General features: G+C 32.2%; 2 protein-coding genes across 6 annotated transcripts; one reads left to right on the top strand and one right to left on the bottom strand.

Annotated features, from left to right (window-relative positions):
• Positions 1–2,308: 2,308 nt before the first annotated feature.
• LOC105329687 (lysM and putative peptidoglycan-binding domain-containing protein 2) lies at positions 2,309–7,801 on the bottom strand. 5 transcript variants are annotated; one of them, XM_066067822.1, is made up of 4 exons: positions 7,571–7,801; positions 5,969–6,312; positions 3,859–3,959; positions 2,509–2,649 (listed from the first exon to the last, which is right to left on the bottom strand). In XM_066067822.1, exons 1-3 carry the CDS (start codon positions 7,799–7,801, stop codon positions 3,875–3,877), a joined length of 660 nt encoding a protein of 219 aa, XP_065923894.1. In that variant the 3' UTR covers positions 2,509–2,649; positions 3,859–3,874. The 5 variants fall into 5 exon arrangements, with proteins under 5 accessions (XP_034319789.2, XP_065923894.1, XP_065923896.1 ...); XM_066067824.1 differs by having other exon boundaries at positions 3,859–3,956; XM_066067823.1 differs by having other exon boundaries at positions 2,510–2,649; positions 3,855–3,959.
• A 4-nt stretch (positions 7,802–7,805) lies between these two features.
• On the top strand, positions 7,806–10,914 carry LOC117687428 (transcription initiation factor IIA subunit 2). The gene is made up of 4 exons (XM_066067826.1): positions 7,806–7,965; positions 8,729–8,833; positions 9,647–9,773; positions 10,561–10,914. The coding sequence occupies exons 1-4, from the start codon at positions 7,894–7,896 to the stop codon at positions 10,578–10,580; spliced, it is 324 nt and encodes a 107-aa protein (XP_065923898.1). The 5' UTR covers positions 7,806–7,893; the 3' UTR covers positions 10,581–10,914.
• The last annotated feature ends 801 nt before the right edge of the window (positions 10,915–11,715 follow it).

The raw sequence follows: 11,715 nt of genomic DNA, 5'->3' as shown, positions 1-11,715 counted from the left end.
ATATTTTTGTACCAATCAGACGTCAACTTCCTGTTAAATGACGACTTTGTTTATTTTTTAACCAAAATTTTCAAACAAATTTTCGTCAAAGATTTCTCAGCAACTATTTATCGCAGATGCTTGAAATTTTTACACAATATTTGTATAGGCATGCCATATTGTGGGATATATTTCTGTCCCAATCAGATGCCAGCTTTCTGTTAAATGTCAAGTTTGCTTATTTTGCATATTCACATCAGAGCGGGGGTATCACTAGTGAGCAATGCTCACAGATATCTTGTTTTTTATAAGGATTAAAGTTATTTGCCCATTTTATGCTTTAATATATATTTAGATATAAGAGAAATTGTTTCTGTACTATGATCATGCATTGATTTGAAGAAGTGAGACATGTCCAATAGGAACATTCTCTCTGAAGCTAAACTCGATTTGTACCTCAAATTACTGTAAACGTTTTATATTTAGCGTGTACGATGTTTAGCGGAATATGATTTTTGAACAAGTTAGCGTAGATTTGATTATGCGCATTTCTAAATGTAATTTTATATCTACTTACATGTACATCTTTTACATTTGGCGATGTACTTGATTTAGCGGACGCCGTTTTTCCGCCAAAAACGCTAAACAGAATACACAGCCAAATGTAATACGTTTACAGTAACTGCTATACCCATATCTCTATGTCTGCATGTTTTTTTTGTGGGGGAAAAGCTAGATGAATGATTAAAGCAACAAAAATCAACATTATAACTATTCAGAAACCTCTTTATTAATACATGTAAAATGAGCAATGCAAAATTTCACAGAAATTGTTCTCCCATAACAAATCTCCCATTTGGAGAAGATCATTGACAGACAGCCTATGATTGTATATTGAATAAAATCATAACCCTAAAATGAGATCATTGATCCGCTCCAAGTAATTCGCTACACAAAGATCTATCATGTTTAATTAGACAGTATGTGTTTTAAACAAAAGCATAACCCTCTTGGTTTCAATTATTAACTATGTTGACAAAGCAGTTTACAATGAACCAGAAATAACTATCACATACATGGTTGACTAGCTATTGTACTATGGAATGATCTTAATCTCTGAGGTCCTCTAGGACCTCAATAATATGAGGTTCTTCTGCTGGTCACAACTAACAACGCTTCTTCTAAACAGATATATCTAAAGGTCAAATAAATACCATATGTACATAATTATTATACACTCATGCAGTCTGAACACCATTTAGGTCATGGATATTTAATATGTAAACTATATTTAATAGGTAAACTATACATATCCACAAATTTGCATCATATATTTGTGTTGTGTATCGGTTCAAAAAAATTAATGCTGTAGATGAAACTAACAATTTCTATGCAGTAATGACTGCAAATTAGCTAAAGCGCTACAGGTTTATTCAAAAACATAATGTGAAAATCATAATAGAAAACAATGACATCCCATCAAACCATCCAAAAACCATCCAATCACTCGAAAGGACTTAAATTAAAATTGGAAATATACAGCGAGGATATCTATCGAGTAGATCTAAAAAAAAAAATGCATACTGGTTCATGTATATATAAACAGAAAAATCAACTAATATCACATTATGTGTAAAATTATTATGTTTATATAATACTTTTATTTAAATGATATATCTTTATTATGATCAATGATGCTTTCATTTTTGGTGGTAAACTTGACATCAAGATAAAAATGATTTGACATTCATAATTATGTGAAGAATTAATCAAAACAAAGGTACAAACATATTTATTGCTTAAAAAAAAACAACCCAAGGTTTTTCCACAATTGCAACTATCATTTTCATGGATTTGTATCAATCATTATGGTAGATCAAACAAATATATACATTATTTAATTAAAAATATGAGTTAGGAGCTACATATATTGTGTATGTGCGTGGGGGGGGGGGGGGGGGGGGGCAACTTTCAAAATATATGGCTCTATAATGTATGTATAATATTACAGAGATATATACACATGTATACTGTTAGTACCTGTACTTAGAATGTGTGCAAAGCACCAAGCTACTGATTGTACCCACACTGATTACTGTAAAAATAATTAATGATCAATAATTAATGATTCTAATGACCATTTTATGTATCTTTAAACTATTCATGCCAAAGTTTCGATCAAATCAACATTTTAAAAGTTTAAACTCTCATAAAAATACTCAGAAACAACAAAAATTCTCAAAAATTTTTTCACCCAAGTCTCAAGAGATGATTATCAAAATATAACTTTACAAATCATTGACAAAATCAAACAGAAAATAAATAAAAACATTTTCTTTTTTCATGTAATTCAATATTATTGTGACATTATTATGGAATTTCAAAATACTTCAATTGCAATACTTGTTTTGGTTTTTCAAAATAACAATAATTTATAACTAGATAAACGCTGGTCATAACTGGAACAGTTCATCACTTTTCTGCTCGAGTCGACTGGACACGGATGACTGCACTTTCTGAGTTCGAGATTTAATTTGTAACACTGGTGAACCGTCTAACTGGTACCCGCTGTTCTGGTACCCGTCATATGAAGCTCGGGAATGAGAAGAGGAGGAAGTGGAACTGGTTTTCGGAGGATGTGGCAATGCATTGTGGGTATCTTCATAGAAACTGAAAAGAAAAAGCAATAAATATTTAATTTTTTAAGTTGTTTTTTTATAATTTCCTAATTAGATAAATTCACAAGAAAGCCCTGGAACATGGCGTTTTTAAACATTGATAAACTATCATAATGCTCATTCGATGTGGAACATTTTTAAATTAAGTAATATACTAAGATAAGACCCAACTTCTTTTAAATTAACAAGAATGCTTTTTTAAAATAACAGTTCATTATAATTGAGTTTAAATGTTTAAATATTAAATTCCTTGCATTAAATTAGGAATTTACAGTAATGTGTAGTGATATTTTTTCTATTAATTAAAATCAAATTTAATTATTTATGCAGAAGGAAGCAGCTCACTATTGTCCTTAACCAGAATAGTACACAAGTCTGCTTATAAAAAATAATGCAAAAATAATGACTTTATCATTATTTTTCATTTACTGGCAGTGATGTTCCAAGATCCTTAACCTGTGCAGAAAATTTTACTAAACATCAAAGATATATGTCCAACAGTGTAAATTCAGGTCCAAAGTATTACCTTGGCATGCAAGAATTGAGGACCCTGTACAGTACGTGACATAGATGTAATGTACAATACTATAATACCTGAAGAAAGATCTAGCTGCTACATGTAGCTGTGCTTCTATTGCACTCTTATAGCAAGGACTACAGAAAAACCTGATTGAAAACTTGTCCTCAGTTAATAATGCTTTAATAACAATATTAATAACAATATTACACAATTAATTTTTTTACTGATTAAGTTGAGCAAAACAGAAAAAAAATCCCAACCGTACCAGAATTAAGAGATATTTGAAATTAATAAATACTGTAAACCAGCTTTTATTCCTGACGACTTTATTTCGCAATTTGCCGGAGATAAACTGGTTCGCGACAACTATTTTTCGCGACCATGCTTAATCCACACTCGTTTTGATAAAACACCCATACGGCAAAGACTAGCTCGCGGTGAGAAATATTCGCGACAAAGAGGCTCTAGCAAATCTCTCGCAAAAATTTCTCGCACGCGAATAAAAGTTGGTTTACAGTAATATGGGAACAATTTTAATATTAATAAATTTATTAACCTTATTCCTGTTATTAAAGCATTATCTAGAAAGAATTAAACAGGTTTGTTCTACAAGCAAAGGAGGAATGAGAAAAGAGAATGAGCACATGAGACTCTAGTAGGAAGCCATTTTGATGTACCTACAGATTTCCATGGCAACCTAACAATCAGTGTCCGGGGACACTGCGTTTAGGTCATATTTATTGTTGACCTGGAGATGGTGGGGTTCAGAGGTCGGAGAACTGCTGAAAAAAGAGGCTCTGGTTTGAACAAACAAGACATTGACATCAATGACAAAATATACAAAACTTTATCCCTGAAATTCAAGGTAAATCAAGATGGCCACCCAAAGGATGCAAAAAAAGAAGTCTATATGATGATGACTTTTCATTAGATTATTTACATGTAGATGCATGCATCAGTGAACAACATAGTTGTTGCAGACTGCTTCAAATTAAGACACACAACTGCCTGCAAATGGGATATATATAATCACAATGCAAAAGATTTGAAATTGTTTATATTCAACATTTCTCTTATTTATATCCACTTTAATATACATGTATATAGTTTTTAGTAAAAAAAGATATTTTTTTTCTGAATACATTAGAATTTTGTTAAATTTTAGGCTAAGAAGTTTTTGGTTTGATGAGTGATCATATGACTGTGTGTACAATAAAACACTTGAAACCAGAAAATACCAAAAAAATGTTATATCTTATGTTTTTAAAACTTGATATTTATCATGGTATATATTTTGCAAAATAAATACTATCAGTTTCTTCAATATTTGCACCATAATTTTATATCCCATTCGCATCTATTTATTAATCAGCCCAAATTTTGATATGGTGGAAAAGGGTAAGAGATTTTATTGAGTATGAAAGAATACTGATGACAATGTTAGTACATGTAGTTAGGTACATATTTTGTAAATCAATGCATGTAGTAGTCAAAATCATGAATTTATTATGTAACCTAATATATACTGAGGACAGCTAGTAAATATATCTGATAATCATGGATGATCTGATAAATCATATTTATGTTGATAATAGAAATTATTTCAAGAACATATTAGTGCAAGTCTAAGTTCATGCACTGACAAACTGCAAATCTACATGTATCAGAATTGTCTAAGTCTATCAAAATTCCTCTCTAAGATGGTTCAATGGTCATAGCCATTCTTAGACTGTTTTGTTCTCCTTTAATAGAAGAGCTCTCTATATAAAAATCTATGAAAATACTAAAATTTATAACTTGAGGTAAAATATTTTGACTTTTTTTTTTTTTTTTTTTACTAAATAACAATCAAAATGCATAATCTGCATACTATTTAAACTTTATAAGTGTGCATGTCCCCTTTCTCCGTCCTACACATCAAATAATTTTTATTTTCTGTTATGGCTAGCTCCATTTCCTTATAACCTTGTACAAATTTGAAATTTATACATTTAATATCTTAATTGTATTGTGAGTAATGACTAGCTTTATGTAAAATGTTTACTTCAGAATAAGTGTTTGCCTTATTGCCTATTTACAAAGCACAAGCTAAGCAAACTGATCACATTTGTTTAAGATCCCCAATGTGTTTCATTATGATAGTTAAATTGGGGTATCTATTTCAATGTTAATTATACAGGGTTGTCTCTAAAAATTGAAGTAGAAGGAGGAAATGAAAAAGTAGAATGGGGTCTTAGGGAGTTCCTCATAGCTACATTGTGTTTGAAATGCAAAAATTGCCGGGTAATTAAGGCATTATAGGTGGGGGAATTCCCCGCCTCCCGGGTCTTAGAGACAACCCTAATTATATGTTAAAAAATCACTTTTAGAAGAACTCTAATGTTAACTAAACTTTAATATACATACTAAACTTTAATATATATACATTTCATATATACTGATGCTTCTAAAAGAAGTTAAAGAACTGATGAATTATTTAGAACTTAATTAGCTTGAACATTCCAGATTATGTATGTATAAAGAAAAGACTTTAATACATGTATCACTTAATTTCTGAGTGGAAAATATAGTCCGATCTGTGAGACTTACATGTAACTAATCAAACTTTACAACCCAATAATAATTCATAAGCTTTCAATGCCACATCAAAAAAAAAATGAAAAATAGATACATAGGAGAATATGTACACTGCAAAAACATTAACATGCATATAATTAGTATATAATATATACACAAACCAAAATATACCATTCCTTATAGAAATGAATACCCAGAATTCAGTTTAATTTACCTGGTATTTTGTTCCATTTTCTTAACATTGGACTTTAAAACTGCAAACGAATTATCAAACTTGCTAAGAAAGTCTTTTCCCGAGGTTTCTTTGGTTTCCTCCGGCTCAGAACTCTGTTTTGTCGGCGTGTGAGTTGAGTTCGCATTGTCACTGCCATTCACTTGACTGTTTGACCTAGATTTCTGACTACTCGAACGTGAGCGCAGAGTGTTGTCCACTTCAACAATTTCACAATCCTCTGGAAGATCGTTCTCATTTTCACTAGCTATTGGAATTAACAGGTACTCCCTTAGAAATAAACTGTCATTTGTCCATAGTTTGTTTTCACGTTTTATTTGCTCCACCTGTAAAATTTTTTTTAATGTTTGAAAGATTATCATCGTCATTATCATCATCATCATCTACAAACATCTTCACTGGGCTCAAATGGATATTGGATGATTAATGTATACATTAGTAAAAAAACAGCATAGAAAGTCTTTTATGCCACCTCTGAAATTTTTTTCCTTCTAACTAATAAAAGAAACAACAGTTTTTGCAACAAAAAACATATTTACCAATAAGTTCTTATAATTGGCTCTTACAAAATGCAATACTTGTAGTACTTAAAATACTTCCTTGTGTTGCAGCTTTTTTTTTGGTTATCAAATATTTACATTTGCATATATGCTTCCTTATATGATTCAGTCCTATAAAATAGCGAAAACTTTCAATTCTTTCTGAACTTTTTAATGACGTCACAATGAATACCTCGCACACTTATAGCTTGACGGTTGCATTAAAAACATGGTTATTTTAATAATTCTGAATGATTTGACTTTTTCAAATGTAAATATAAGCAATATAAACAGCAATGTTAAAAAGTTCACAGGGACATGAACCTTTTATTGGGCTTAATAAATTAACTTATGTTCATTCATTGATAACTTAGAAGTTTAGAACTTAAAACACTGCTATTGGTGATAATACACTGCCGTTGAGCTGTTTAAGTGTGATTAACCTTAAAAGCTGAAGGACAGCACTCTCACATCATGTGAGATTGACTTGTCAACTAAATGCCGTGTATTAATATTGCACTCTATATCCACAAGTAGTGTACTGAACTCTACTTATACATTTACACATAGAAGAAGGAACACATAGCAATGTGTGTATTGAAAATTTGTAAACTAATTTTCAGTGTTTTATTTGTTGTAATTAAAATTAAAGTATATTCATATGTTTGAGTTACCATCACCAGTATAAATTAATATCACAGTATTACAGTACCAGTATACATCGTATATGTCTGTACATTGCTTTACTTTGAAGAACACATGGTTCTTGGAGCCCCCCCCCCCCCCCCCAAAGAACAATTTAGTTCAAGACAACAAAACATGACCAATTCATTTCACAACTTGACTAAAAATTTATTTAGTACATGCGGCATAAATTAGACCCATTGCAGAGTTAAACACATGCGATCGCGTCATAAGCAATTTCTTATCAATATAACAACGTAAAAATATTTCGGTTTCTCGGCAGTGAAATATCCCTTAGTTAAAAACAAAAACAAGATCCCATTTATAAGAGATAACAGATGTCAACACATTAATTACGTACCGTTGATCCATATTTCAGGGCGATCCCCATCAGAGTATCGGACTGACACACTTTATGCTTCACGACTAACGACGATTTTGCCACTAACCGCGTCGTTGTGCCATACTTAGTCTGCTTTTCTACGAATTTTCCTAGCAGCTGACTTTCCGTCTCTCTACTACCATCCGCCATTTTGGACGGTAGAATATCACGTGATACAATGCACATCGTAATCATTTCGATGTTTTTCATCACGGCAGAAATCCACTGTCATAAAAGTTCCGAAACTACACAAGTAACTTCACAAAATCAAAGAAAGCAAGCGCATTTGATATCGAGTTAATATGAGTTACCAATTATATCGAAACACAACCCTTGGGCACACGTTACAAGAGAGTCTAGACGAACTAATACAGGTACGCTGTCACTTTACACCGAAAAATTTAAATCTTAATCCACTCAGAAGTAACAGTTCGTATAACATTACAGTTCTTTGTGTCAGCAAGCGGTTCGATTAGCCCCGGTTATAACTGGAGTGAGTCAAGGTCGGGTGTCACTTGTGGATTGAAAGCTCTACCTGTTGTATAGGAAAGCAGCAGGGGAGCCTTACTCTCCACATGATTAATTTAGTGAGAAATATACATGTCCTAATTAATGGCAAGGTATTGAGAATAAATCAGTAAGGTGATATCAATAACTCCTAATTTTCTGAAAAGAATGAAAACAAATCATAAAATTCCTCTCCATTGATTAAACATTTACAACTAAATATATGAGGTCTATTTAGACTAGTTCAGAATACCAAGTGTTACAGCTGAAGTGGGTAATTGCATATGTGCATATATTGCATATGTGTTATGTAAAAAGAGTCCCTTTTGAGCATTGTAACATTATACATGTAGATAACAGTCTTGTTATAGTTTTATATTTAAATTTTACTTAGTTGATATCCCATTTATAGGTATGGGAGTCTAATATAAATAAAGTAATTGAGATGAAAATTTCATAATTCTGATTAAGAATTTGATGACTGTACTGTCTATTCCATCAAAATTCAACAACAAAAAAATAATAATAATAAAAATAGATTCTGATCTTGTTATGAATTTGATGAATACTTCCACGAAATGCTTCTTATTAAGCTATAGTAAATTTATAATGATATTCCAATATTTTCAGGGTGGACAAATCACCCCCCAGCTGGCCCTCAAAGTTTTACTGCAGTTTGACAAAGCTATCAACACAGCCCTGGCAAACAGGGTCAAGAACAGGATACAGCTCAAGGTACGGAAGGATTAGATGATGAAAACATAGAGCCATTATTGCTCCTTTGATCCCAGAGAGAGAGAGAGAGAGAGAGAGAGAGAGAGAGAGAGAGAGAGAGAGAGAGGTGTCAGAGAATTAAACTGATGAAAACATATATAGTCTTTATTACTCCTTGTTTAAACTGAGAGAGAGAGAGAGAGAGAGAGAGAGAGAGAGAATCCTCAGGGAGTCTGAAAGAATTAGGGAAATTGGTGTCAAAGAGTGAGAAAAAGATATCAGGAGCGATATGGAGGATGTCTGAGGTGCAGAGTTCACACTGATATTAGAGCTCTTTTGTCAGCCAATCAATAGTGTGCTTCTAATTTTATTCATACATATGTAAAACTGTGATTTTTATCAGATTTAACAATACTGTATTCTATTTATTTGAAATTTTGAAAATTTTGTATACTGTGGAATCATTAGGTTTCATGATGGCTCAATTTTTGTTGAATTCGTGGGTACCTCTCTTCAACAAATTAACACCCTCTACGAATTAATAAAATAAAATAACAAGGGTAATAAAGTCTTATTTCCTTTTGTAGATATAAGAGATGAGATAAAATTATGTCCTCACAAACCTGTAAAATTTAAGCAATACACGAAAATTTGCCCCCTCATAATTTAATGACTCCACGGTAATTATACTGTATACATGGTATGTGTCACAGTGGCCTTTATTTCAAAACTTGTTACTACATGTTTACACAAATTTACATTTATTCTTCTGAAAAAAACATGTTGCATGTGTATATGTACCATCATCACATACTTGTGTCTTTTCTTTTTCAGGGCAAACTGAATACCTACCGATTTTGCGACAATGTCTGGACATTTGTGTTGAACAACGTGGATTTCCGCGACGTTCAGGAACTGGCAAAGTGTGACAAGGTGAAGATTGTGGCATGTGACGGCAAAAGTAAGTACACAAAATCAAAATGGTGTCAATATGAAAGGTCAATAGACAGTGTCAAACTCAATGGACCAATCCATACTCTGCAATATTTATTTTCAAGATGAAAGGTCAATAGACAGGGTCAAAACTCAATGAAACAATCCATATTTTGCAATATTTCTCTTCAATATGAAATGTCAATAGACAGGGTCAAAACTCAATGGACCAATCCATACTTTGAAATATTTCTCTTCGCTATGCTATCAAACATTTGGCTAGCTGCAGGTCTGTAGCTCCAGGTTGAAAAAATTTGGATGGACGACCTGGGAGCTACAGTGCCTCCCATAATAAAAAACTGCAGTTTACGTCGCACAAAAAATTGTGCTAGTTTTGCAGTTATTTACTATGGGAGGCACTGTAGCTCCCAGGTCGTCCATCCAAATTTTTTTTCAGACCTGAAGCTACAGACCTGCAGCTAACATTTGGCTAACCATTGATGAATTCTCTTTACTTTAAAAAAAATGAAATGTGACAAACCTGTAAACTACAAAGGCTACTGTGATAAAGCTATGGGTTTTTTCTTCCACAAAGATGGTGCTTCCACCAGTATATGCTGTTATCTATCCAAATATTTTGGTCTCATGAAATTACATGTAGTTCAATGCATATATTTAAACTTAAAGGTGATTTATTTTTAATTGTGAAGTTTGATAATTTGTATCGGTACATGGCTTCCATTTTCTTTCAACATTGTAATATACAATGTATAAAAGATAAATTCTTTTTTTGAAGGAGTTTTTGAATTTTTCAGGTGCTCCAGGACATGAGTGAATCCCCTCTGCTGAGTGAATGAATGTACTATCATATTGTTATCTCACTTTACTGTAATTTATATCTCATGAACTTGTGTTCAAATGTTGTGTGGTCAAAATGAGGCCAAGGTCATATGTAAATAAGGTCAGTGAAGAGTGAAAGAGATTGTTTGTTTGTTCTGTGTAACTATAGTGTTTTATTGATGTGACACAAAGTGTCAACATTTTCCTTTTTTTCACATAATGTTGTGAGTATTTTGTACAATATGTTTCTTTTTATTAAAAAAGGAATTATGAATAAATTAGAATATAAATACATTATGAAAATCGTGAAATAAATAAGTGAAAGCAAATTCTGCATCTCTTAATTTTTTTTCTTCATAGATTTGGTTTTACTCTGAATTAAAATTTTACTGAATGATAGTAAGAATGTATGGGAAGAAATTGAGCCCTATATCAAAAGTAAGGCTGTTTTGTGTTCAGTTGCACCACAGTACATATTTCAATGTTAATGATATGGACACTTAATGTACTTCACTGCACAGAGATTTATACTTTTTAAGACACTACGTCACAAGATGGCGATTTAAATGTTTTGTTAAACTGTTTGTATCAATCGATTTAGATGTGTATCGTCATAGCTCAGTGGTTAAAGTATCATTCTTGTGAACCGCAGGTCATGAGTTCGAATCCACCTGGGGCTTTTATTCATGTTTACTGAATGACATTTTTGAAAATATCATTTTTTATCTAAAATTGCACATTTTTTCGCCTATTTGACATATATACTTCTTATCCATCATGCTTTCTATCATAATCAAGTAATTTTTTGAGAAACTATTTCAAGGTGTAGTGAGGAACCTTAATAACCGTGGAAAACACTTCAAGTATTTTTTTTTTTAATTAAGAGAGGATGCTCTTCAATCTCAATCAAAACAAAGAAAGCACAGAGGATTGGATGCAGGATTTTTTCAGGGTGTGGAGGAAGTTCAGGGTAGGAGGCAGGAGAGGGTGGAGGGGGGGGGGGCTTTAAGTATTAGTTGTACGTACTGCAAGGATTACATAACATAGAAGTTTTAAAATATTGTAGCCTCGGAACAAAGACATTAATGCAGTGGAAAGTTCCTTTCCTCAATCAGAATTTTTTTTTTATG

This window comes from Magallana gigas, chromosome 1 (genome assembly GCF_963853765.1).
Source record: "Magallana gigas chromosome 1, xbMagGiga1.1, whole genome shotgun sequence".
Lineage (NCBI taxonomy): Eukaryota > Metazoa > Mollusca > Bivalvia > Ostreida > Ostreidae > Magallana > Magallana gigas.
This window is presented reverse-complemented; position numbering and strand designations above follow the sequence as displayed.